Genomic DNA, 27,594 nt, shown 5'->3' on the forward strand with positions numbered 1-27,594 from the left:
TCTCTCTAGTATCCTGGGACCAACATGGGTATAACAACATTGCAAACGAACAACATATAATATAAATAACAGACTTCACCCAGTCCACAAGAGATGAGCTGTTATGCAAAGAAAATTATAGGGACCTTCAAACAGCTGGATGGATAGTAGAGTAGGTATTAACTGAAGTATTCTCTTTTGGAAGATAGTTTGAAAGCCATCAGTTCAGTATCAGGCTACCACTTGCTCTCTATTAATAGTAAAATCTGAATTTAAAAGTTTCATTAAATCTCAAACAGTAAACAGCTGGCAAAATTTTAAAACTAGAAGACAGCAAAACAAGCACAATAAAATTGCACTAGGCAATTAGGTTAAAGTATTAGCATAAATTATGCTGTGATATTTAAACTCAGTATAACTGAGGAAGTTAGGCCTTCAGTCAGTCCACCAAGGTTTATAATGGAAACATCAAAAGATCTTTTTCTGATAGAGATGCAGGTGAACAAGGCATAGAGTTAATCAATACATCTCTTCCAACCCATATCTTCTATTATTCAATTTTATTTTAAATTGGGGAGTAGTTACAAGACTTACTCCCCAATGACTGCACCATCTAGTGGCCTGTTTTACAACAGATAATATGATTATGTTATTAAAAAGTTTTCACATTAAACTCATAGACCATAATATAGCACAGAAACAAAATTCGATTTTATTTATTCTGTAAAAAAGTGAACAGGTCTGAATATCAAACCCAATCTTACTCCATGATCTTACAGGAATTAGGAAGGCTAGAACCCTGGGGTTGCTGAACACTACCACCTGCTGACTGATTAAGTGGTATTAACTAAACTTTAAAGGAAACTCAGTTATCTTGCCTGATGATAACTGGCAACATGAGGTATACAAAGTGGAGGTGGATGGGGGACGACAATACTTTTTAAAGCAATGAACAACGTATAAAGATATATACTTTTTTCCTTCTTCAGTATTCTATGTTTCTATTTTCCCCCAAAGTTGAAACCATTTTTTAGGAGTGTACAATCCTACATCACCTCAAAACATGGGGTCCTTTGCAGCATTACAATCCTGCTCAGCATCTCAAGTCTTTGGTCTGTGAAAAACATTGTCAAGATCAGCTTTGTGCTTTCATGAAGTCCTTATTTTCCATGCAAGATTATTTGAAAATAAAACTACAGTTTTAATCTGGATTCTCTGGCTTGCAAAGTCCTGCTTACTAGTTCAACTCTTTCTTTTAGTAAGCTGGCTTCTTCAGCACTTTTGTGTGCTTGTACATTCTTCAGGAAAAAGTGGGAAAGGAAAAGCTTCAAACCTTCACGCAACATTCCTAATTTTGGGTTGTCAGTTAACCTGAAAAAGACAGACACACAAATCAGAAATAATTCCAGTTTCCTACTTTCCTACAATGTTATAAAGTCTCTTTTGCTATGCTGTCAGGTTTTGAGAAAAACCAAACTGAAAATTTATCAGGAAAATCCCAACTTTTTTTAAATTTAATATTAACAAGTACAGGCCTACACTGGTTTGGCAAACAGTTGAACATACTTCACATGCAATCTGTTTCTCAAAAGGTAGTTTGGAATTTTAAAGTATTTTTTAAGAGACTTGACTTAAAATATTAGTTAGGGCATAGTAAAAAATGTAAGCAACATGTGGCAAACCTCCCCCACATTTTAATGGATAGAATAGAATTTGAAAGACAGTACATGGCAATACAGACTTTCCACTTTATGTGTAGTTCTACAAATGTAAACATTGTCTTTTATTACTTTAGTATTTTTGGCAGATCTAATTCCACAGAATAAACACTATTATCTCTTCCATTATTAAATATTTATATAGCACCATTTCCATGGCTCTTTAAAAACAAACTAAAAAAGCAAAGTTGCTTCATGGAATAACTTACAAACTAAGGCCCTGACTGCAGTACAAATATACAACATGTCAGGAGACCAGATTACCTGTGACCCTTATTGAGCACTGTTCCAATATGTAGAGTGGATGAGATCTTAAAAGCATTCCGACTGTAACCAAATTAATGTCATAGACACTTATACGCAGCCGTCCATTGTGGGTATACAAGTGGAAGAATCAGGTCTAAATTTTAGCCGCTTCAGCGTGATTAAGACATTTCCTCTGATTACCTCTAAAAGGTGTTCACTTAATAACCCTTGCACCTTTAATATGAAGAATGGAGATTTCTAGATAAGATCTGCAAAGCTAGAGAGTTAACTTTCCCCCGATAAATTCCATTATTTCCTTTCTACAACAGGGAAATGTTGTAGCAAGAACAACTCTGCTGTGTGACTGAATTCTAGTTCCACACATAGAGTAAAGATTTTTGGGGTGGTTGGTAGGTCAGCTTTGTGCATCAACAGTTTTATTGTTCTTGCTTGATAGTGAGAGTTGATGTACTGATTATTTCAAAATTTGTATTAACGTTGTGTGTAAAATTCCATAATATATTTATAATGCAGTAGCACCTACAGACCACAATTAAAACCAGGGCAGCATTGTGCCAGGTGCTGTATGAACATATAAGAAGAGATGGACCTTTCACAAAAAAGCTTGCATTGTAAGAAGTGAGGTGTCAAGGGCTTCATGTAAGCAATGGATAATTAAAATAAATAAAATAAGCAAATCCCTTTTGTGTGTCCAATCACTACTCACCAAATGTTCTCTGGGAAGATCAATGATCACTTACCTTCCAAAAATGCTGGTAAGTTCTTCCAAGTCTGTTTTTATTAATAGTATATATAATACTTGCCGCAAGAAGTGGACTTTGGGTTTATCTAGTTCACTGAATTCAACTACCTAGTTAACAGAACCAGGGATGATAAAAAATAAATTATAAATCATAAATCAAAAAAATATGCCTTGCATAATTTGACAGTTGAGAGAGGAAAAGCTAAGACTAATCATGACCTCACATAGATATTGAACAAGAGTGGCAACACAACAGAATCTTGTGGAATCTGGGATGAGAGTGCATTCTGATTGCATGGCAATCGTCCAACACTGCCTTCTAAAACCTTGCAGGAAGGAATGAAGCCACTGAAAAACAACCTGGTCACCTCTACCTGATATACTAAGGCAACCAGATACCAAGGAGATAGGTATCTTCAAAGTATTCAAAGACACACTTAATGCACAGCAGTATTTTTAAATATATTTATTTATAGACATTACAACACTATCACTGCCATATCTGAGTGCCCCCAAAGGCTGCGGACAGATGCACTAAAAATCAGCATAGGCACCACACTTCTGTCCATATTAAGAATATTAATGCAGTGGCTATACCATACCCAGACTGAATGAATTAGGAGCTTAGGGCTCATCTACACAAAAGTTGGACTTCTTTAACTATAATTGGTATAGTTAAAGTGGTACAGCTCCCTTAGTGTGGATGCTGTTATACCAGTATAAAAGCTTCTTTTTTCAGTAGAGCTTGTTCCTGTAAGGGAAGTGGAATAAGGGCTTGTCTACACTGGCACTTTACAGTGCTGCAATTTTCTTGCTCAGGGGTGTGAAAAAACACCCCCTGAGCGCTGCAAGTTTCAGTGCTGTAAGGTGCCAGTATAGACAGTGCACCAGCTCTGGGAGTTCTGCTCCCAGCGCTGGTAGCTATTTCCCTCGTGGAGGTGTTTTTTTTAATAGCACTGGAGAGCTCTTTCCCAGCGCGATGCCACGACTACACACGTTGCTAGTGAAGATGTGCCCTAAGTTACACCAGTTTAAGGCATCTTTATACCAGTAAAACTGCAACCATGCTAGGGGTTGTACTGGTATAGCTTTCAGAAAAACCATCACTCCCCTGCCCCCAGCTGACAGTCACACCACTACAAAAGCTGCGTGTAGGCCAGGCTGATGAAATCAGTTGAACCTAGGTTCCACCCACAGCCCTCCTCAAAACAGGAAGGTTCAAGATAAGGAAGTAATTATCAAGGTCATGAGTATCAAGTGATGGTTTTTGGAGCAAGGTCTTAACCACTGTTTAAATGGTTTGGCATCTTGCCCTCCCCAAAGGAAAGCAACAACAATCCTTATCAGTAATAGCCCCAAACTTCACTGCTGGCTTTCAGCAGCAATAAGGAGCATGTGTCTGTCTGGTAGCAACTCCATCAGCACATCCAATACATGAAAGAGGCTGAAATGCCACCAGTAAAGATAGGAATGGGGGTGGGGGAAGATGTGTATTTCTTTAAACTCAGATTCTCTTTTAAAAAAGGAACAATAAATAATTTACTGTTGTCTGCAATAGCCCAAATTCTGTTTATCTTCTGGATAGCCATCTTAAGTACTTCTGTGACTCCCATTACCAGGGTATCTGAGCGCCTCACAATCTGTTTTAATTAACTTAACCTCACAACACCTCTGTGAGGCAGGGAAGTGCTACTATTCACATTGTACAGATGGAAACTGTAGGATAGAGAGATTAAGTGACTTGTCCAGGGTTGCACAGGAAATCCGCGGCAGGGCAGGGAATTTACCTGGGTGTTGCAAGTCCCAGACTAGCACCCTAACCACTGGGCCACAGTTCTTTTAAAAATAAATAAATAAAAAGTAAATTAATCTAATCTGTTTGGCCATTAAAACCACATGTATGAAACTAAATCAGATCCCTACGTTTGGGGCAGTTTTAGAAAACAGGCAAGTAAAGTTCACCTTAGCTAGGAAGTTCGGAATAATTTGTTTCAAAACTGAATAAGCAGCTGTAATACAGATTAGATAACAAGGAACACACACACATTTACCACAAAACTAACAAATGAGGTGGAAGTGCACAAGTACTTTAATAGAGACTATGCTGACCTTGAAGACTGATAGGGAGAGTGATTTTGTCTTTAGCAAGTGGGCCAACAGAGAAACCAGGTTGGAGAAAGTGGTGGTTGACAGGTTTCCCAAATCTCGGATTTTGTCCCATATACTGAACTGGAATGTCATCTAGGTATCAAAACAAAAACAAACACAAAATAAAAATTGAAGTCCAAGTCAAATAATTAATATATTATATCACAACAGGCTCTCAAAGCTACCTTGGCACCCTTTCCATTCAGCTATTAAGTACAAAACATATTATTAAGCTTATTTAATAAGGTTGTTTGATCATTTGCAATGCATTGGAAGCCAAAATGAAGGAGACATTACTTACCTTGTACAGTAACTGGAGTACTTTGAGATGTGTATCCTTCTGGGTCCTCTGCTGGGGGTGCGTACTTGCCTTCCATTGGAGATTTTTAGCAGCAGTGCCCTTTCAGTTTGCACATGCACCCTATGTATTCTCATGCTTCATACCAAGGATATATAGGGCTGCATGGGCGAACTGCCCTCAATTCTTTCTGCTCCTCAAAGCCCCAGGAAGATCAGATGGAGGATAGGTTGTGGAGCACTGACAGGGGCAAACATCTTTAAGAATTCCAGTTATTGTACAAGGAAGTAACCTCTCATTCTTCGAGTAGTGTCCCTACGGGTGCTCTATGAGAGGTGACTCATTAGCAGTATCCCTAAAGAAGGCGGGGGCTTCAGAACTCAATCTAAGGCTGTGTGTAGGACTGAAAAGCCAAAGGGAGCACCTGCCCAGGAAGGCTTCGTGCCTGGAGAAAGTGTGAATCAAAGCCCATGTATTAGCCTTGCTTTTTTCCATTAACAGACATCCTTTAGCAGGGCTACAGACACAGTACGATCTCACGGAATGAGCAACAACCTTAGAGGGGTAGGGTACATTAGCCAGATAACAGGAGAGTATGCAACCAGAAACCCACTTAGAAAGCCTTTGGATAGTCCCTGGAACCCCTTTAGTTCTGTCCACCATAAAAACAACCAATCTCAGGCCTAGTCCTGTCCTGATAATAAGCCAGCACTCTCCTGATATCCAAGTTATGAAGGACAGCTTCCTGTTTTGACTGATTAGGCTTGGGGTAGAATACCAAAAGATAAATGATAGATTGATATGAAAATCTGAAGTAAGCCTGGGTAAAAAAGGTGGATGTGGTTGAAGAGAAAAACTTTATCTTTGAAAAAGACCATATAAGGACAGTCAGTCATTAAAGCTTCCAGTTCTGCAACCCTTCAGGCAGAGGTAATAGCCACTAGGAATGCGGTTTTCATGGGGAGGCTCATAAGTGAGCAAGTTAACAGTTAAAAGGGTTGCTTCTTCAAAGCTCTGAGAACTAAATTAAAAGTTCCAAATGGGAATAGGGTGTCTAACATTATGGAAGAGGTTTTACAGACCCTTTATATATCTCAGTGTTACAAGGGGAGCAAATACCTAGAAACCTTTTACTGGAGAATGGAATGCTGTGATGGCAGTTTGGTGAACTTTAACGGAACCGTGCTTTCTTCAACGTAAGTAAGTAAGTATTCTAACACCTCGGAGATGAGAGAGGCACTAGGAGACAAAACTATGGTGAGTATGCTAGTGGTAAAACCTTTTCCATTTCTAAAGATAAGTCTTTCTGGTAGAATCTTTTCTACCATTCAGCAGAACCTCCTGAACTGCTGTGGAGCAAGATTGTTCTAGTACTGAGAACCATCGGGTGCTAGGCCTTGAGCCGCAATGTAGTCAGATTGGGCTAAGGACATTCCCTGAGTCTTGTGTGAGAAGACTGGGTGTCAGTGGAAGATCGATGGCCAGTCAAAAGGAAGATTTGCCAGGTTGGTGCAATCAAGATGACCGTGGCTTTGTCCTGCTTGACTTTGTTTAGGATCTTGAGGATCAGCGAGTGCAAGGGAAATGTGTATAGGAGATTCTTCGCCCAGGAGATGAGAAAAGCATCCCACCAGAGAAGTGGCAACCCAAGCCTCCCCTTGAACAGAAACGTGAGCGTTTCCAATCATCTGTGGTGATGAAAAGATCTGTTTTTGGATATCCCCAGTTTAAGAATTGTTTGAGTACAGATTTGTCTAGTTCTCACTCATGATTCTGAGCGAAGCGTCTGCTGAAGCTGTTAGCTATGGTGTTTTGGAGACTGGGTAGGTAGATTGCCAAGATCAGGATATTGTGGGCTATGCACCAGTTCATGGCCTCTGCAGAGAGGGAAAGGGCTCTTGCTACCCCTTGCCAATTTATATAATACATACTGGCCCTATTTTCTGTCGTTAAGTGAAATGATTGTCCTTGAATCCTGGATAGGAAGTGCAGACAGGCATGTCTGACAGCTCTGCTTTCCAGAACATTGATATGTAAGGTGGACTCTTGGGCAGACCATCTGCCCTGGAAATTATGGTCCTGAAGATGAGCTCCCCATCTGAGGAGGGACATGTCGGAAACTAAAATGTAAATGGGTTGGGGGTAGTTGAAGGGGACCTCTGGGAATATGCTTTGTCTGGATTCTTTCACCATTCGAGGGAAACTAGAATATGACAGGGGATAAAGAGCAGTTTGTTTAGACTGTCCCTGTTGGGTGTATAAACTGACCTGAAGCAGGCCTGGAAGCAATGCAGGTGCAGCTGAGCATGAAGCATGAGAAGGGTACCCTCTGTCATGTGCCCAAGAAGTTGCAGGCATGATCTGGCAGTGACTTGAGGACTGATGTGAACTTGCCCAATCAGATGTGACAGTGCAAGGAACCTCTGGCCGATAACCTCTGGCTGTGGTAGCATCTAGAATGGCCCCTATAAACTTTATCCTTTTTGAAGGTAGGACAACAGGAGGGAGGACAACACGAATCTGAGCTGGAGACTGAGACTGACCACTGCTAATTAGACACTGGTGTAAGAATGTCCCTTGAGGAGCCAGTCATTGAGGAAAACAATTAACTTCCCTTGATGAAGTTATGCAATTTCCATGACTGTTGTGAACACCCTGGGAACAGTGGCTAGCTCAAAGGGAAGGACCCACCAAAAAGAACAGAAATTTCTTGTGAGAAGGGTGTACTGTGATATGAAAATACACATCCTGAAGGTTAAGGGTTGTAAAGTAGTAGATCTAGAGAAAGAACAGTGTCACTATCTTGAATTTCTGTACCATGACAAAGGTATTCAGCATCCTTAGATATAGAACTGGTTTCCATCCACCCTTCTTTATGGAGAACCAAAACGTATTTGGAATGAAACCCTCTTGTGTTGAGTGGGAACTGGATCCACTGCTCCAAAATGGAAAAGGCACTGAACCTCTTACTTCAAAACAGATTCATCAGAGGGGTCCATGAAATGGAATGGGGGGATGGAGTAGAACTGAATGGAGTACATCAAAATTATAACCTCCGAAGCCCATCTGTTGGAGATAATCTGTATCAATGAGGTGTGAAAATGGGAGAGACGATCACCAAAAAGTAGAAAATTGAGTGAGGTAAGATGGTGCAGCAGCAGGTCTGGATCAGAGAAATGTTCATGGCTCTCAACTGAGGAGTCAAAAGGAACGTTTGGCCATCACAGGCTGCTGATCAAAGTTGCTGTAGCAGTTTAAAATTTTCCCTTTTGAAATGTGGGTTTTTTTCTAGGTGGCTCTGGTGGTCTGTGGAAAATGGAGAATTGGGAAGGGCACAATCTCTGCACCATCTGAGATTGACTAAACCTCTTTTTATTTGCAGGCGTATATATGCCCAGCGAATGAAGGATCACTCTGGAGTCCTTTAAGCATGCAGCAAATCATCCGTAGTGTCACCGAATAACTTTAGACCATCGAAAGTGAGGTCCTCTACTGTGTTCTGGACTTCACAGGGAAATCCTGAGGACTGAAGCCATGATGCCCTGTGTCACTGATCCACAGGATCTGTGCTATGTCCCAGCTTTTAAACAGAGGAACTCCTTCACTGTGCCAGATGTCCAAGAGGTTCCATTCTTTCTTACAGGTAGCCCACCCAGCCTCAGTGAATCCAACAGTTAGCCTTTGGGATCCAGCACTCCTGCTTCACACTGTGAGCTCTGCCCAACAAGTCCACCTGAGATAAATTCCTAGGTCTGAGACTTTTACACTCTTCAGAGACCTCTGCACCTTAGCAAGTATTTGCAGGGAGCCTTTTCAAAACAGAGTGGGATTTATTAGTCAGTTGAACACAGACGATAAAGAAGAGCTTACATTAGCACAGATCAGTGGTTCTCAACCTGCGGGCTGCATGCAGGCTGCAGCTCAGCTGTATGCTTAAAAAAAAAATTCAAAATGCGCAGCTCTGGTCTGGCAGGGGGTGGGGCTGGCTGAGGGAGAGACACCGTGTGACAGCCCTGCTGGAGTGCTTCTGCCAGCAAGGGGCTGGTGAGTACTGCAGGGGGGCAGGATTAGGGGTTTGCGCGGGTGCTACAGCACCCCCATGGTTTATGTGGGGCTCTGCTCCTGGCCCCATGCCTGGGGTCCTAGCTGCCCGACCCGGCCGCGTCCGACTGCTCGTGCCCGGCTCCACTCCTGGCCCTGCTCTGCAAAGGGGTCTCTGGGTGGGGTGCTGTGGTTCTCAACCTGCAGCCCACATAACACACTGTGGGCCTCATAAATAGGTTGAGAACCACTGGCATAGAGAAACAAAGATTAATACATACTTCATTCTGGCCAAGCCAGTGTTCCACCCAGCCAAGCTGCCATGGAATCATTTTCTGCCTCTAGTTCTCCATTTCTCTCCGTCAGTCCCAGGTGAGAGCTGCTGACTCACTACCATAAGCCAACTTTTATTTTAGTATCCTGACACCTTTCGGTCCATTGATCTTGAGCTGGGGCCTTTGCTCTGCTTCCCTGCTGAGAGGTGGGGGAAAATCTCCTTCCTCTTGATTATTGGTTGCTAGGTGTGAATGTCCTGGCCCCCTGGGGTTCCCACTATCTTTCAGAATTCTCCATTGATATGGGTCAGTTTTAGCCAGTCCTTTTAACAACCCATGGATTCCACCCCAGACAATTATAGAACACAGCACCTCATGTCTCTTGCTCTGCCCCAAGAGTAGATTTAACTGTTCTGCAACCACTGGGTAACAATGCAAAGTACAGAGGGAAACTGAGGCACACATAATCATAAAAATATTACAAAAATGTCTCACTTTGTCACACCCTGTACATGACTACAGTTGTAGCAATGGAATGAGCTGCCCTATCAGCTGAATCCGGAGAAGTTTGCAGGGTTGTTCTAGCCAAGAGCTGCCCTTCTGCAATGATGGCTTGAAACAGTTCTTTGTGCTTTTGTGGTAGATGTTCAATAAAAGAGCCGAACTTCATACTAATGTGATTGTATTTTTTCAGAATCTCCTGACAGTTAGCAGTTGGGAACTGTAGGGTCACAGAGGAACAACTCTTGATCCCCAAAAGATCCAAGCGCTTGTGGTCCTTGTCAAGGGGCATAGGCTTTGAATGATGTTGACTATGATACTCATTTACTCTAGTCATGGACGCAGAATTTGGTGTGGGGTGGGAAAATAAAAAGCTCTGAGCCCCTAGTTGGGACATAACTTTTTATCTGGTCTTTTTGCTGGGAGGGAGGGCAGTAGTAGGAGTCTGCCAAATGGACCTGGCAGACTCTAATAGTCCTTCATTTATAGGAAGGGCAACTCGTGCTGATGACGGTGTGTGCACAATGTCAAGCAATTGGTGCTGTCTCCCCTGCACTTCTTTTAATTGGATCTGAAGGGTGTCTGTCACCCTCTTCATCAGATCTTGAAACTTTGAAATCATCAATGTGAGACGGGGGGGATGATAGCTTCATCTGGAGAGGAAGAAGAAATATTAGACTGTGGCTTAGCCACCTCATCAGCTCTCCTTTCCTGGTCCTTGAATGTATCCTCCTGCCTTAAAGATTGCTGTGGAGGAAAAGAAGGAGCTGGAGAATGTCATCAAGGGATGATTTACATGAGTACTAGCATTTCAGAAAACTTGTGTTGGTAAGCAGCCAAGGATCCCAGTATGTCCACTGGAAGGATCACACAGGAATGGAGGGGGCATGCAAGGTTGATTATAATGGGTGGGATGTTTGGCAGGCTTTGATGGTAGAAGCCTGGAAATGTCCCTCAACAGTGCAGGTTCCAGTTAGTCAACATAGGTAGATGGTCAGCGGAGCACTGCACATAAACCTGGGAGTCTGAAGAACTCTCCTCTTCATAGCCTGGTGGAGGGGCAGATGGTGATTGAGTTTCAGGAGCTCAAGCTTAACAAAGAGAAGGTTAAGGGATGACTTGATTACAGTCTATAAGTGTCAACATGGGGAACAAATAAAATGGGCTCTTCAATCAAACAGAGAAAGGTATAACATGATCCAACTGCTGGAAGCTGAAACTAGACAAATTCAGACTGGACATAAGGTGTAACTTTTTAACAGTGAGAGTAATTAATTATTGGAACAACTTACCAAAGGTTGTGATGGATTCTCCATCACTGACAATTTTTAAACCAAGATAGGATTTTTTTTCTAAAAGAAATGCTCTAGGAATTATTTTGGGGATATTCTCTGGCCTGTGTTATACAAGAGGTCAGACTAGATGATCAGAATGGTCCCTTCTGTCCTTGGAATTTATGAAGGAGTAACTGGCCATCTTTCAGAACATTTTGGTACTGGCAAAAGGTGCGATACCACAGATAATACTGGTTGTGGTACTGGGAGTCCCAAACTCAACAAAGGAGACTCAGGCTCCTTGGAAACAAGCAGATTCTTTGAGAACCTGAACTCTTGCAGTACCGAGTGAGGTTGTGTGGAGACCTGGTGAGACCCAGTCGTAGAAGTACTGAGGGTTGTACTTACTGTTCTGGTACTTGCTCTACTGATGATCTAGGTACCAGTGAGGCAGTGAAAGATGAAGAGTGCACTGTCTTCTTCGTAGAGTGCATAGTTTTGGTAGTCTCTTGCCCAAGTTTCAATGGTACCAACGCTTCGGTATCATGGACAGTAGAAGCAAAGACTTAGGCATAGAGAATTCCTCAGTACGGAGACCTCTGCAGACACTTTCGCAGAGTGGAGGGTCTCCGGCACGGTAAACCTTTTTGAGTGATCTTTCTGAGGAGACCTGGCACTCATCTTGGAGGCAGGTTTTTCAGATTCACTTGCAGATCTGTCCCTAGAGGACCTGGGAGTGAGCAAGCCACAGAAGCTGATGGGGCACTGTGGTCATTCAGAGGCGTGTGTGTGTGTGTGTGGTTCCGAGCCCTGATCTGATGTAGGATGAACAGAGCACTCCATCATAAGGAGCTGGAGCTTTTTCTGTGTACTTCTTTGAGCAGCTCTTGAAGCTAGTGCAAATTTTTCACTTAGATGATACATGCGTATCCCTGAGGCAGCGGATACAGTACAGATGGCTGTCACTCCCTGGGGAGGGTTCCTGGCAAGTCAGGCAATGTTTTGAAGCCTGGGGAACTAGATAAAGCCCATCAAAAAAAGAAAAAAAAAAGAAAAAAAAAAAAAGAGAGAGGATTCCTAAGGAAGGACCTTGCTGAGGAGGAGGGGGAGGCAAGCCCAAACCCAGCAAAAACAAAAAAGGAATATCCCCACTCAAAAAACCAGGAACAAAATAATGTAAAATAACTAAAGAATAATAAAATAAAGTAAGCAAAGGTCTAAAATTGACAAGAAAAAGTAGAAGCTGCACTTAGGTAGGCACAACAAATTGCTCCATCTCAGGCTGAGGCAGCTGAAAAGGAATGGAGGGAGGTTCATCAGCACAGCCCTATATATCTTCAAGTATGGGGCATGAAAATCCATAGGGTGCATGTGTAAGTTGAATGGGCACTGCTACTGAAAAATCTTGGCTTGAAGGCACATGCACACCTCAAGTGCAAGTAGGGACACTACTCAAAGCAGCAGCAAACTTATGTTAGAAGTTGCTCTGTAGCTTGAAGATGATACAGGTAGTGTTTAGCAATCACAGAATTAAAATATACATCTATATGTAAATCCAAAAGAAAAAACATGCAAGTGGTCGAACCAGTTTACATAAAAGCCTACTGAAAATGAAACACACTTAACATATGCATTTTATTATTTTTTTCATTGTTGTAAAAACACTACCAAACCTCTTATATATAACTCCTCCATACCACAAGCAACATGTTTTGGAAGACACCAAGATAGACATGCTAGCTGCAATAGATAATTTATCCTATTTACACAAATTCCATGGACAAATACCTGCTTAAGCCCTTACTTAAACGGGGCTCTGTTTGGATACAGGAGTCTACTCCCAGTCTCTCAGGATAGGGGTCTTCACTTGATTTATATATATTAGGGATTAGGCCCATTTTAGGTTTCAAAATTTTAAGGCTCATTTTTTCTGACTACCATGTCCACAAAGGCAATACAAACTGCAGCAGTTACATATTTTGTTAATCTAGTCACATTTGATGCATTAAAGTACGTCTCTAACACTAAACTCTTGCAAACCTAGTACATTTTATTGGTTAAACAAACATTTTGGAACTTTATACATATAAAACAGGATATTTTTGTTGAAAAAGCAAACATGCACAAGAATATTCACTAGTGTTATTTTCTTCCTATGTTCTTTGTCAAAATACCAAAAGACCCTACTCTGTGTAACAGATATTTATAGTGACAGTTTTGATTCATGGTTTTTTTTCCATTAAGAATAATAGCAGTCTTGTAACTGCAATAGAAAGAGAGAAGCACTTTTGAATGGTTCAGTTTTTACAATCCTACCACTGAAATGCAGCAGGGGTTTATTCTGGGTGCAAGGGATTTTTTTTTCCAGATATTTACATCTTTCTTTTCCATCACGCAGTTTCCTTACTTTAGATCCTTCCCAAAGGCCCATTGTAACATACTGACCTATCCTCCTGTCAGGGGCGTAGACACAGGTGGGCCACAGCTCCCCTGATTAACACCCAGTCCCACCCAAATCTGATTTAAAAAAAAAAAAAAAAAGATGGAACCAGATTGCTAAGAGGTGCAGTCTTTTAGTAAAGCTGTTGCTGTCTCATATTGCTCCGTTCGGCTCTGCTTCCTCATCAACACAGGCTCAGATTTCACCCCCCCCGTTAGTGGTCCCCATTGGCTCTCAGTTCCAAAACTAACAGCCAATCAGGTTCTGGCCAGCCACTCACCCCCAGCGTGGAAGGCATACCTCTGGCAATGGGAAGGAAGTAACCAGAGCTGAGTGGTGTGGGATGGAGACGGAGCTTGCGTTGATGGGGAATGGAGCAAAGCCCAGGACTGGGAGCAGAAGGCCGTATGTCAGGTCGCAATGCCACTTCTTGACCCTACCACCTCTTGGTCACTCACTCAGGGGATGGGCTCTGGTTACAGGGGCGTGGCTCTCAAGTGCCTCTGGTTACTGCCTCTGCATTGGCAGAGATGCAACATGCCTTTCCCCCAGACATGGAGGGATGGGTGGCCATAGTCAAATACGCAATATAATAATATACAATATAAATGAATTGCTATGATGTCAGACCTTTGTTCACTGCCCACCACCACAAGCTGGGGCCCACCCAAATTTCCACTCCTAGCTAAACCACTACCTTCTGGCCAGAAGTGGCTCAATAAGCTTCCTTAAGTGATGAGCTAGTCACCAGATTTTAAATTTATTTATTTATAATGGTTGTGTAGGTAGAGAGACTTTTTCTGTGGTATTATGTGATGGAATAAATCTGTACAAATAGAGTGACAAACCTCTAATAATAGAAATCCCAAAAGAGTCTCAACTTAAACAGTACCACAACGAGGTAGGAACAGATCTTAGTTTACCTGAAATCTTCTATCGTATTCACAAAACTTGTTAGCCAAATATGCATAGAAGGGGTTATATGTCTTCTCCTGTAGGCAACAGTCAACGAGAACATGAACAATCTCTCTCTCTTGCTGATCTTTAAGTCCAAGCCTGCAATATCAATAACAGTAAAAAATAATTAACTGAGTTTAAACGAAATCTAACTGCCTTAAAGTAAGAGCCACTGGCAATTTCTCTAAACTAAGACGACCATTCTATTGCAACTGAAATGGAATCCTTAAAGGTTTACATTGAAATAAGTTGTCAGCAGTATAGGACAGCAGTTTTGTCATGGAGAGTAACATTGTGTATGCAGCATGACCGAGTGACCCAAACAACCCTGGGCAAGAGGAGAATGACAGACATTCTATCAGCTTCTGTGGAGCAAAATGAAGGTGACTTTCCATATTTGCACTTCCTGTCAGAAAGTGATAAGCAGTGGCACTGCAATCATGGATAGCTAATCTGTCCTCCCATCTTTGGGAGGAGTCGTATTACTGTGGCAAGAGCTGAGGCCTGGAGAACTGAGATGAACTGTAGAGGGAAGAAGATAAGGAGTGAGCTAAAAGCCTTGGGATCCCCACTCAGATTGGCTAATATTCTTTACTATGTTTTTGGGAGGAAATGGCTGCTTTTATATACATTCTTGCCAGGGTTAATGGGAACAGACAGGACCCGGAGCCCTTAAGTTCTAGGAAAAAGCTATGAATGAGAAAGAATACATCTTTAAAACCTTTTTTGGTTGATGATATGAACTTTTTTATCTCTTGGTCACCAAATCAAATCTACTCCAGATAGTGAATTGAAAATAGTGATTAGATGGTGGCTGGGTTATCTAAGTGAAATGAGTTTGGTGGGTTCAGTCCAGTTCCTAATAGAAAATGTCTACTTTAAGAACACCAACAATAATTACAAAAACACAATCTGCACTTATTGGCACACTCATTGGCTGCCTCAGTAGAAAGACCAATGACTGAATTGCCTTCTCACTTGTACAGCTGGCCCAACTAAAAGAGGATTCAGACCCACTGGCAAATAACAGTACCTTGTGCTGCACCTGTTCTGCAAATAAATATGATTTAGTCCTGAGTGCTGTCAAACATTTGGCAGCACTAAAGCCAATTTAAAAGAAAAATGCTTAGTGTTATAATATAAAGAGTGTCAGTCACAAAAATTATTTGTATCACTTTGAAATTGGACTTTCATCTGGCATTCATGTGACTGAACTGTCCTGTCTGCCTAATTTTAGGATATAAGCTCCGCTGGGTCTTCCACACAGTGCACAATACAGTGCAACCAAATTTTAGTTAGTAAGGATCTAAGTAATCTTAGATGGTTGTGTACTTCTCAAGAGATCTGCCACTGTGGAGGACAGGATGAGAAATCAAAATGAACTTGACAAATTGGAGAACTGGTCTGAAATTAACAAGATGAAATTCAATAAAGACAAGTGCAAAGTACTTCACTAAGGAAGAAAATCAATTGCACAACTACAAAATGGGGAATAACTGGCTGGGCAGTAGTACTGCTGAAAAGGATCTAGGAGTAATAGCAATCGCAAAATGAATGAGAGTGAACAATATGATGCAGCTGCAAAAAAGGCTACTTTCATTCTGGGGTGTATTAACACAACTGCAGTATGTAAGACATGAGAGGTAATTGTCCCACTTTTCTCAGTACTGAAGAGGCCTCAGCTGGAGTACTGTATCCAGTTTTGGGGCCACACTTTTAGAAACAGTGGACAAATTGGAGAGCAACCAAAATGATAAGAACGTTACCTATAAGGAAAGGTTTAAAAAACTGGGCATTTTACGTCTTAAGAAAAGAAGACTGAGAGGGGACCTGACAACAGTCTTCAAGTGTGTTAAAGGCTATTATAAAGAAGACACTGACCAATAGGTCTCCATGTACACTTAGGACAATAAGTAGTGGGCTTAATCTGCAGCAAGGAAGATTTAGGTTAGATAGTAGGAAAAACTTTCTAATGATAAGGTAGTTAAGCATTGGAATGGGCTTCCAAGAAAGGCTGTGGAATCCCCATCACTGGAAGTTTTTAAGAAGAGGTCAAACAAACGCCAGTCAGGGATGGTCTAGGTATGCTTGGATCTGCCTCAGCACAGGGGGCTGAACTAGATGACCTCTCAAAGTCCCTTTCACCCCTATATTTCTATGATTCCACCATAGAAACCTATAGTCCCGGGAAGATACTGCTGAAGTAGCTCACAGTTAGCGGCAGCAAAAGCTTGAGATTAACTCCCAAAAGGCATTAGCAAATAGTAAACAAAATTTGAAAATATATTTCAAAATAAATTCAAACTTTTAAAAGACAAGGATGGTCTTTTTTGATATTCAGAACTACGAGACTAAAGTTGTGATTAATACAGTGCACAACAACATGATACTTTATCTAAGTGGTGTGCAGGCCAAGTTTAAAACAGCCTATATTCACTGCTGCTTCACCTAAATTCTGGCCAGAAAGTTTCTGAGTCATATTACAGTAAAAGCCGTGTTATCTGGCATGTTGGGGAAATCAGGGTTGCTGGTTAGGCAAAAAGTCTGGATAACTAAGAGGGCTCAAGACTGGGGGTCTGGGTATGGGAGGGGGCGTGGGGCACAGGCTCTGGAAGGAAGTTTGGGTGAGGAAGGGGGCTCGGGGCAGGGGCACGGGAGAAGTTTCGGGGTGGCGGATCTGGGCAGTGCTCACCTCGTGCAGCTTCCCGCAAGCAGCGACATGTCCCCGCTGCTCCTAGGTGGAGGCGCGGCCAGGTGGGTCCACGCGTTGACCCCACACTGCCCCAAGCGCTGGCTCTGCAGCTCCCATTGGCCGGGGACCGTGGCCAATTCGAGCTGTGGGGGAGGTGCCTGCAGGTGGAGGCAGCGCGCAGAGCCGCCTGGCCACGCCTCCACCTAGGAGCGTTAGGGACAGGTCGCTGGTTGTGGGGAGCTGCCAAGGTGAACGCTGCCTGGATCCAGCACCCCAAAATGCCAGTTTCTAGAGTTTTTTGGTTTATAAAGTGCTAGAAAACACAGCTTTTACTGTACCTTGAGTATCACAATTCCTAAAAATGTTTTAATTTTCTATGTGACAGCATCAGAAAGTCTACTATGTCAAAGAGAGCTAGAACTTTTCCTATCAGAAAGTCTACTATGTCAAAGAGAGCTAGAACTTTTCCATCCTGCACAAATCTATTGTACACCCATTGTAGTCTAGCTGATGGATCTGTCAGTGGCTCTATCAGCAAGCATAATAATAAGCACAGCTTTCTGTATGGATTTCTCAGATACTTCCCTAAAAGACTGACCGACAAGGAAATTTAGATTTCTATAATTCTGGAAAACATGTTTATGTTTATCATAATCCTTATTTTAGCATATTCTTCTATGCCACATTCTTTCTGATTATAAGGGCCTTTAGTTGGTATTAACACATACCTCTGCAAAAAAAAACCCCCAAAAAACAAAAAAACACACCAAACAGGCTAGTGTAATGTATTCTAGATATTTTTCAAATAGTTTTTACATCATCCAAGTCTGTGTGTACATCACTTTGTACACACGTGTTTAAATAGTCAGTACTAAGTCAAGGACTGATTTCCAAATAAAACTGCCAGACCTCTGCTGTGGTAACAGCTAAGTTTTTGCAACAGAAAAGGCTGTACCGAAGTACCAAAAAGACTCCATCTCAGTCTAAAAATAAAGTTGTATTTTACAGAAACAGCGTAATGGAATTATAGTTGACTTTACCAAAAAGCCTATTTTGATTTGATTTGCAAATTAAACTGTTGCTTGCCATTCTGGCAAAGGTTACTCCCTTTGATTTATATAACAGTCGCAACAAAGCCCAGACCCAATCTCTCCCTTACCAGTCACCACAGACCTCTGATCAGAGCTGTAACAGACGACACATTCAAAATGAGGTTCAGTTTTAACTTCTCCCTGATTGCACTGCTTTCTTCCATGGCATCATTCCTATGGCTGACAACATCTTGGCCCATTCTCCCCCATCTGACTGGCAGCTCAGTTCTGCTGCACTGCTTGGCCCCTTTTCCACTCCTTACTCCTGAGCCAGATCAGTTTTCTTTGCTCCATTCTCACTTAGTCCCTCTGGGCACCCTCCCATCTGGCGAGACTAGCAGTTCTATGCTGCTCTGCCTGACGTCACTTACCCTGCGCACAACTTCCCCTGCTCTCCCTGACTGGCAAGGAGGCAACCTGAAAAGTTTCCAGCCCAGATAGCACTTCTATTTGTCCCTGGGTTTCAACAGGATCCTGGTGTGTACTTACTTCAAAAGTTTTTCAAATGCATCCAAAAAGTCTTCACTACTCATCAAGACACAAAATATATTTCTCCTGATGTCTGTGTTCATTCGCTGCTTACGAGCAAGCTCCAGTATCTTTGAACTCATCTGAAAAGAAACAAGTTTAAAGAAACATTTACTAACGATAACATTTACTTGCTATAGGAAACCTATTTCAGTGAAACTTCTCTGATGTGATTATATATACACATACCTGGAATGAGTTGTGAAGCAACAGTCCAAAGACCTAGTGACCTTACCACTGGAGATGAACATAAGGAGTATCAGGACTTGGCCTCCATGCAGTGAGATCAGATAACTGACCAGCAAAACTGGACTGGAAGTGATGAAATGAGCAGTCCTTCTCTAAGTGGCCATGCCCTTCTCACCATGTTTCTATGCACTTTTAAAAACAGTTCACCCATATGATTTCTAGGGGCACACCTGGCCCTACCTATAAGGCTACAGACTGTGGAATCCATTTCCAATTTGAGTCTGCCTTTTCCATTTCACATGACAGTGCACCACAAAGTCGTTTACAAATCCACAAGGTGGAAGAGAGAATTTCAGGGCCAGGGCAAACGTAAGTCCAAATACTAACCGCAGTATCACAAGGATATTTGTTCATGTTTCTCAAAGATAAAATTGTCTTGGCACTTTCAACGATTAATAGCAATCTTCATATTTACCTTTCCAACAGGCAATTTGTGCTGAGTCTTGCTGCTAGTACCATCAATCATTGGTGCTCCGCTCCAAGATGACCCTACTATCCACCAACGGCCAACCTGGTCAGCATTGAGGAGAGATTCCAATGACACACGAAGTTGAGTCTCTCTTCCAGAGCCACTGTTGTGAACCTTTTATAACAATAAAATGTTTTCAGTTCCAAAGAGACTTATTTTCCCTAACAAAGGGTTTAGATCACAGCATAATTTAACACGTTTCCCGACTATGCTCTCAGATTTTCTCCCCACAATCTCTCTCTCCAAACAAGATCTGCCAAAATCAACATACTTCTCATTTATTTTGATTTACAACACAAGAGCGTGCCTAAATCCAGGAGCTCGTGGCATTTAAAAAAGAAAAATGAATTCCAACCAAAAAGACAGAGCCAGTGGGTTATCTCCATCCACCAACTCAACACCTTTGTTCAACTTCTAATCTAGAGTTGTAAATTAAAAATAAACTGTAATGTCCGATTTTCTAATGGACATTTTTGTTCACATAAAATCACCAAAAGTTCTGGTACAGTTAATACTTGATCAAGAAACGAGTGCAAGGGAAGAGATGTTACAAGTGCACTAGCAGAGCTGTGTAAAAGGTTCTACAGCACCTGCCTGCAACATGTCTGGCTCTAGCTTACTGTATTAAATTCCTGACATCTGTGTTCTGTATTTACACAAATTTCAGAAAAAAAAGCCCAACAGTGAACCAGAAGAGTGACTTAATGGTGTAAGCCTCATGTCTAAGATACATGGACTCTCTAGAACCAAAGTAAAATCCTGAGGAGAATAGCAGCTTCTCAATCTGCAGAGGTACATATTTTACTGTGTGGGGTTTTTCAAATAAGATCTTAAAAATGAATGGCCTGATTCTCAAAGGCTGAGCATTCACAAATCCTGTTGAAGTCAATGGGAGTTGCAGGAACTCAACACCAGGGATGAGATCTTGGTCTGCTCTACACAAACATCAAAAGATCCCACAAGACTGTCTGGGGGCACAGGGATTTGTCTCAGTGTCCTTGGATAAAAAAATGTCTCTCTCTAAATGTTTTGCAGTGCGTTGGGTGCTGACTAACATTCAGAGATGGCTGCATTTCAGTGGTGTTCTCTGTATACAGTCCGTAAAGTCATTTGAAATTCTTGGGGACAAAAGGCACTTTTCACAATGTGTTGTTCAACCTGCGCTGTTACACAAATTCCAAAGTAATATTAGCAGGTCATCTGGTCTACGGTATTTTACTAGTAGCTTAAAAAAGGATCTTGCAATTACTTCCAAAAGTATGATTTAGGAGAAGTAACAGCGCCCACTAACATACTAAAAAACGTTTTTACCAGTGTTCTCTGCAGCTTGAGCAACTTCTGAGCTGGCTCAGGGTCATAACCTGGGATTTTCCGCATGTCATTGTTTTTTAGTGCCAGCATCGTCTCTAGCATAAAGCGAATCTATGGGTAAAAGAAACAACAGTATGGCAGACGTGCTGGAAAAAAATGTTATTTAACAAGTGGAAAATGTATCTTGAACGTATTACTGCGCATATATAAGCATCTCACCTAGCAATACATTCTGGAATCTAGATTATGACCTCACAAATAAAGAATACTAGCTAAAAATCAATATTCATTTTAATTCCCACTACATGTATTTGTGCTAAGTTTAGATTCAAATCTAATTTTGCTAAACAATACTACAGCTGTTGAATTATTTTGGACTTTTAAGTGTACAAACTGTATTATTCATGAAGTAGATGCATCATCATTTGTATAACACACAAAGCAGACAACTATTTCAGGGCATGCTGGTGTCTATGCTCTGAGAACAAACTTTTAAGTGCTCATTATTTTCTATATGTTAAGTAAGCTAATGCAACAATAATCTAATGGGATGCTAACACTATCTTAAGGTCTAATCAGACTATCGCGTGAAACAATTTTAATAGATAAACTTAATATAAAAATTAAACAATTTGGCAAACAGATTTAACCAAGTCCCTGATGAATTCTGTTCACGCTGGGAAGTTTGTGCCCGAACGTATTCAAAATGCATACATACCCTCGACTGGTCCTGAAATTTCTTCCCCACAGCATTTGCTTTGTTCTGAGACTCACTAATCAGATCCTTCAGGGCCAAAGCATCATCTTTTCTCAAGGAAAAGCCCACATTTTTCAGAAGGAGCAGAATCAGTTCAATGTCCTTTTCTGTAAAAGTGCTAACAAGCGTCTTGAGAATATCAAAGATCAGCAGCGAATGCACTACGTGAAAGTTATACAGATGGCCAATCAAGGCAAACAGGTTATCGCATTCTTTCCCTTCAGTGTCACTTTTATAAAATTCATCAAATTTCCTCACCACAGCCTCCAAAAAGTGAGCACCAACCTGGCAACAGTTGTATGAAAAGAAAAAGAATATTAGAAACCAATTAAGCATTTTGCATATGTAGACCCCCCACCCCCTCAGTTTTACCTGCAAAAAGCATAAGCAATGGGAAACAAACAAAAATTAGCTTATAGGAAAACTGTTGTTCCCATCAGCCAACATTGATTTTCTATATGAACTCTAAGCTATCAGTTCCATACATATTTTTTAAGAAACATTATTTGCCTGGTATCCATTTCACTTTACTTGAAATTATGTATTTACATATATAATCCAGTTATCTTTTTATACCTTTATTTGGTAGTAAAAGCAGGCTTGATGAAATCAAGCTAACGACTTACTAGAAAAGATTTGTTTAGACAACGAAAACTGGAAACATTTCTCAATGCAACATAGATTGCCATGCTTCCAGCTGCCAGACTAATGCTACTCATTATCACTCATAATTCAGGATACGTTTTAGTCATGGGTATTTTTAGTAAAAGTCACGGACAGGTCACAGGCAGTAAACAAAAATTCACGGCCTCTGATCTGTCCATGACTTTTACCATATACCCCTGACTAAAACTTGGGGGGTGGGGAGGAAGATAATTTGCCCAGGGGCACTGTGGGTGCTGGGGGAGGGTGGCAGCATGTGGCCCCGGAAACCCGCTGGTGCTGGGGGGACGCAGGCAGCAGTGCGTGGCGGAGGATCTCTGCTGGTGCTAGGGGGGTTGGTGGGGCCAGCAGGCTCCCTACCTGGCTCTGCGCCTCCTCCCCCCCAGCAGCAGCAGAGTTTGGGTGTGGGAAAGGGGTTGGGGCCTGGGACGAGGTGAGGAGGGCTCTGGGTGGCGCTTACCTGGGGGGCTCCCTGGAAGCGGCAACATCCCCCTTGCTCAGCTGCTAGGCGGAGGCATGGACGGGCAGCTCTGCGTGGTGCCTCCTCCTGGAGGCACCGCCCCTAAAGCTCCCATTGGCTGTGTCCCAGCCAACCCCCTGCCCCCTCCCACACCCAAACTCTGCTGCTGCGGGGGTGGGGACAGGGGGAGGAAGAGGGGGCGCATCCTGTATCTTTTTCAGAGAACAAACTTGAGTGCTTAATAATGCATTCAAGTAGTCCCACTTAGCTTCTGAAGTCTACATCACAACTATGTCAATGGTCTATGTGAGAATCTAGAAACTGGTTGACTATGTTTAATAGTTTTAAACTTATAAAAAGATGGAGGTTACTATTAAAACAGTGCCAAAATTTTCAAGTCAAATGTGGGGTAAGAACAACCCTTTAAAGGAACAAAAGGAGTAAAAATAAATTTACTATAATGCAAAGGTTGCACATAGAAAAGTTAACATGGTTGTGCCCCTCTGATATTTAGTTTGTTTTTTAAAACAGCTAATACAGAAATATTTCCACCTCACCAAGGTCAACACATTACAGACGCAAGAACTACTTGAATATATCTTTTATATGCGTTCTTTCAATTATGTTTCTGCATTACAGAATCAGAATAAAGCTTTATGGGAACAGCATCCTGAAACAGCTCATTGTCTCTTGGCAAAAGTTTCAGTGAAATTATCTAAACTCCTGCAATAACTTCCCTTTGACATTACCTGTTCCAACATGTCCTTCATATTAGTAGACAAAGCTTAAGTTTATTTTGACCTGATATTGTCAAGCCTGAAAATACAACCAACCCTCAAAAAGTTGCTTGATGTGTGTCAAATGCCCTGATCCTGCAAACACTTATAGCTGCAAGCCAACCCACTGACTTCAGTGGGACTACTCACATGCATGCGTAAGTGTATGCAGGATCGGGCTTTAGTGGGGTTCCTCAGATGCAGGTGGATTTTTTTACTCTATAATGGTTTTAATGAATTCTGTAGTTGGATATATAGGACTCAAGAATGATGTTCTAAAGTAGCCATAGAACAGGATTGGATAATTGTAGTTAAAGATGGAAAAAATAGTAGCTTTAAGAAATTTTTCAACATACAGATAAATGCAGGTAGGCATATAAGGCACTAATGGTCTCAATGAAATATGTTACACTTTATAAAGGTGACCAATAATTTATAGAAGAAATTACTCATTCAGATGCAGTAACAAGCATAAGTGCTTGTCACTTGCGAGAGCCTACTAAACCATAACTGCAACCACAAGTCAGCCCATATTGCTATATAGTGAGGTGTAATTTCAGGGATACCATATACTTATGTTCTAACAATTTCAGAAACCACACTTTCAAAAAAGAACCTGGATAAAGCACCATAGAAAGTACTGTGCAACATGATTAGAAAATAAAACAAGCCCAGGCAAAAAGTTACCTCAATTCCCACAGTATGATGAAGAATGCTGACCAAAAGGACATGCTCCATCATCAATCTAACTGGCATTACGGCTGCAGTAACACAAGCATTCATAAGAACATCTGTTAGAGTTTCATTCATGTCCTTTCTACTGTTAGTCATGTATAGCTCTTCCAACTGTCCACTTATGGAGGCCAAATTTGGTTCACTCAACCTATTGGGAAATAAAATTCAGTGTTTGCTTTAGCTTTCCATTTCTTCTTTCCGAGTATATATACCCACTTTTTTTTTCCAATTTAATATTGCTTTTAATCCAAAACAACAAATATTTTATTTTTAATCAACTAGTAGCTCAAAAAGAAAAAAGGGACAAATATTTGAAACAGATTTTGGATCTTTCCTGTTCATCAGAATAATTCAGATGCCCAAATATTTAGTTCACATCTTCTCAGGAGATACTGTATATAAAAATGAAGTAGTAGTATTCGTAAAAAGTTGATGATGCTAAGCGGTGATGCGCAAAAGACCGTCAGATGCGCAAAAGACCGTAACATACCATATCTAAAATCCAAAAGTACCCATCCTCATGTTTGTAATTTATTCAGTGTAGTTATAATGAATTCTTATTCTGCATACCAATGGACCATAGCCTGCGTACCAGCCTGAGAACCACAGGCACAGACTAAAATTAATGTCAACTGAATGTTTTTAGATAAAAGCCACAAATAAATATACGGTAATGCACAATTATTGCTGTAAACCTATTCTTCAGTAGTATAAGATACACACTTCTCCTGAGATTCAAGGCTCAGCAGTTTTAATAGTATTTTTTTAATGCTCTTACTTCTTTCATGTGCAGATTGTACAAATTAAGGGCCAGATTCTACAATTTTTTTTTAAACCACACATAGTCCCACTGATGTCCATGGAATTATGTTTGGCCTACAACACCTAATAGTGTTCGTGGAATTCAACTCAAAGTTTTAAATTCATTTATCAATCAATACATATCTTCTTTAATAGATTTTTCAACTTCTATAAATGTACTTTCTCCAAAATAATTGAGAATAAAAAAAGATACTGTCAAAGACGGCATGCACAAAATTTGACTTTTATTTTAAAAAATCAGTTTGCAAGAAAGAACTCATACCCACTCCCCTCTCTGGCTTGAGCAGTGGCTACTGTAAACACAGCCTAATAATTAAACAACTTTCACGTGTTATATTACCTGTTAATTAGTCCTTTCACGGTTTTCTTCAATCTTCCCAGTTCTTCCCTCTTTTTGTCATCCATTGTCTCATCAACTCTTCTCGCTGCAGGGGGAACATACATCGTAGCTCTATGGCAAAGACTCTTATCAAAAGAGAAAGACAAGAAAATAGGGCCGTGTGTTACAAAAAAAAATCTTATTTAAAAATAAATTCATATTCATTTGAAAGTATCTTTTAATTAAATATAAGAAATGGGGTTATTAAGTATACCATAGGTTTATTTCTAATCACTATGAAGCTTTTTTAATTGTAATGCAACACTCGTAGTACAAAATTATGCTAAAGGAGCTAACTTGAACAGCATCCAAAAAAGAAACATGCACCAGCTTATCACTTAGGATCAACTCAAATCAAGGTCCCAATTCTCCAAGTTATTCAAGTGCACAACACCCATAGAACTCAACGGGAATTATGCAAGCCTTCCAAAAAGCGTGCTTGGCCCCAAATGTACCATCTGTGTTCACAAATGCACAATTCAATACTGTATCTGATACATCCTCCGTCAGCGATGGGATAAATGGTCTGATAGGTCTTTTCCACTGCTAGCTTCTGTAGGCCTACCAGTATGCTGAAACTATGACAGCAAAATCATAACAAGAACCTCCATATACATTTCAAGGTTTATCAATGCTCATGCTTCAGGGCATTGCCCTATCCCCATAGCGTCAGGGAATGTCACCCTGTAATACATAGCATAAAATTGTCCTCAGTTCATCAGTCTACTGAACATAGCATGTCTTGGTCAGGGCAATTTCCAATCCCTTACAAAACTCAGATCCGAAGTGAAACTTCATGAGAAGGGTGCAAAATTGTATTTGAAAAGCCTGAAGCTATTTGATGCAAAACCTGCCCCCAACGTACCTGCTCTTCTCTGGAGGTCTTGCCTTTGCAGGGTTTATGGTCGCCACAATCCTCTGGAGACATGGGCAACTTTCTGCTTCCTTTCCGCTCATCCTCCCAGTTCCCTTCCATATCGGCCTCCTCTGAGGTTTCTAAAGTGTCCTCCGTCCTCCCCGCCTCTTCTTCCTCCTCCCCATCTAGCTCCCCCTCCTGATCATCACCTAGGGACTCCAGGTCTAGATCCTCCTTATCAACTTCATCCTTCCCCTCATCCAGATCTAGGGGCCGCTCATCAGCCGCCTCCTCCTCCCCGCTGCTCTCCTCATACAGGCCGCAGAGGGTGGCCTCGGGCTCCAGGGCGCCCAGCACGTAGCCCAGCCCATCCCGGGCGAAGCTCTGCGGCAGGGAGGAGGCTCCCGCCTTCCTGCGCTTGCTGAGCCCCAGGCGCCGCTCCAGCCGCCGGATCTCCTTCTCCTCCTCCTCGTTGGCCGCCAGCAAGGCCCGTTTCCGCGCAGAGGCCGCCGCCGCGGCGCTGGGTCCCTTCTCGGGGAGCCGCTTCGCTGCCTCGCGGGGGCGCGGCCGGCGCTGGTGTCCCCGGGGCGGCGAGGCCGGGGCCGCGCCGGGGAGGGGGCATTGCCCCACGCCCTGCGTCTGCCCGCCCCGGCCAGCCCTTGACTCGCCCGGCCCCTCGCCGGCGTCCGGCTCCTGGTGGTGCAGGCGGCGGCGGCGGCTGCGCTTGAGCCTGCGCTTCTCCTTCCTCAGCTCGCGGCGGCTCCTCCTGCCCCGGCCCCCCGCGGGCTGGACCCCGGGCTGAGGAGGGGAGAGGCCCCCGGCCGCCTGTACGAACTCCTGCACCGCCAGCCGCAGCTTCTGCAGCCTGCCCGGCTGCCGGCTCCCGCCGCGGCCACCCCGGGCCCCTGCCGCCCGCGCCATGCTCCCCGCGGCCGGGCCCACCCTCAGGCTCCGCGCCGCCTGGGCGCCGCCATCTCGGCCAGGCAGCCGCCACCCGCTTCCGGCGCGCTGGGCCGCGGCCTGGGGCAGCAGCGCCACCTGCTGGGGCGGCCCGGGAGGGGGCAGCGGGGCGGGAGTGTCGCGCGGGGCTCGTGGCCCTTGTCGCGGCTGGGGCAGGCCGCCACAGCCTTGTAACATTCTGTACCCCGCTTTTTAAACGGGTTGAA

The 27,594-nt window shown here is 42.5% G+C and overlaps 1 protein-coding gene across 1 annotated transcript; it reads right to left on the bottom strand.

Annotated features, from left to right (window-relative positions):
• Nucleotides 1-668: 668 nt before the first annotated feature.
• NOM1 (nucleolar protein with MIF4G domain 1) lies at nt 669-27,417 on the bottom strand. The gene is made up of 11 exons (XM_027823896.3): nt 26,438-27,417; nt 25,534-25,658; nt 24,324-24,519; nt 21,699-22,022; nt 20,981-21,091; nt 19,616-19,783; nt 18,913-19,034; nt 14,607-14,739; nt 4,816-4,947; nt 2,705-2,814; nt 669-1,350 (listed from the first exon to the last, which is right to left on the bottom strand). Exons 1-11 carry the CDS (start codon nt 27,347-27,349, stop codon nt 1,173-1,175), a joined length of 2,511 nt encoding a protein of 836 aa, XP_027679697.2. The 5' UTR covers nt 27,350-27,417; the 3' UTR covers nt 669-1,172.
• Nucleotides 27,418-27,594: the final 177 nt, after the last annotated feature.

Source organism: Chelonia mydas, chromosome 2 (assembly GCF_015237465.2).
Source record: "Chelonia mydas isolate rCheMyd1 chromosome 2, rCheMyd1.pri.v2, whole genome shotgun sequence".
NCBI lineage: Eukaryota > Metazoa > Chordata > Testudines > Cheloniidae > Chelonia > Chelonia mydas.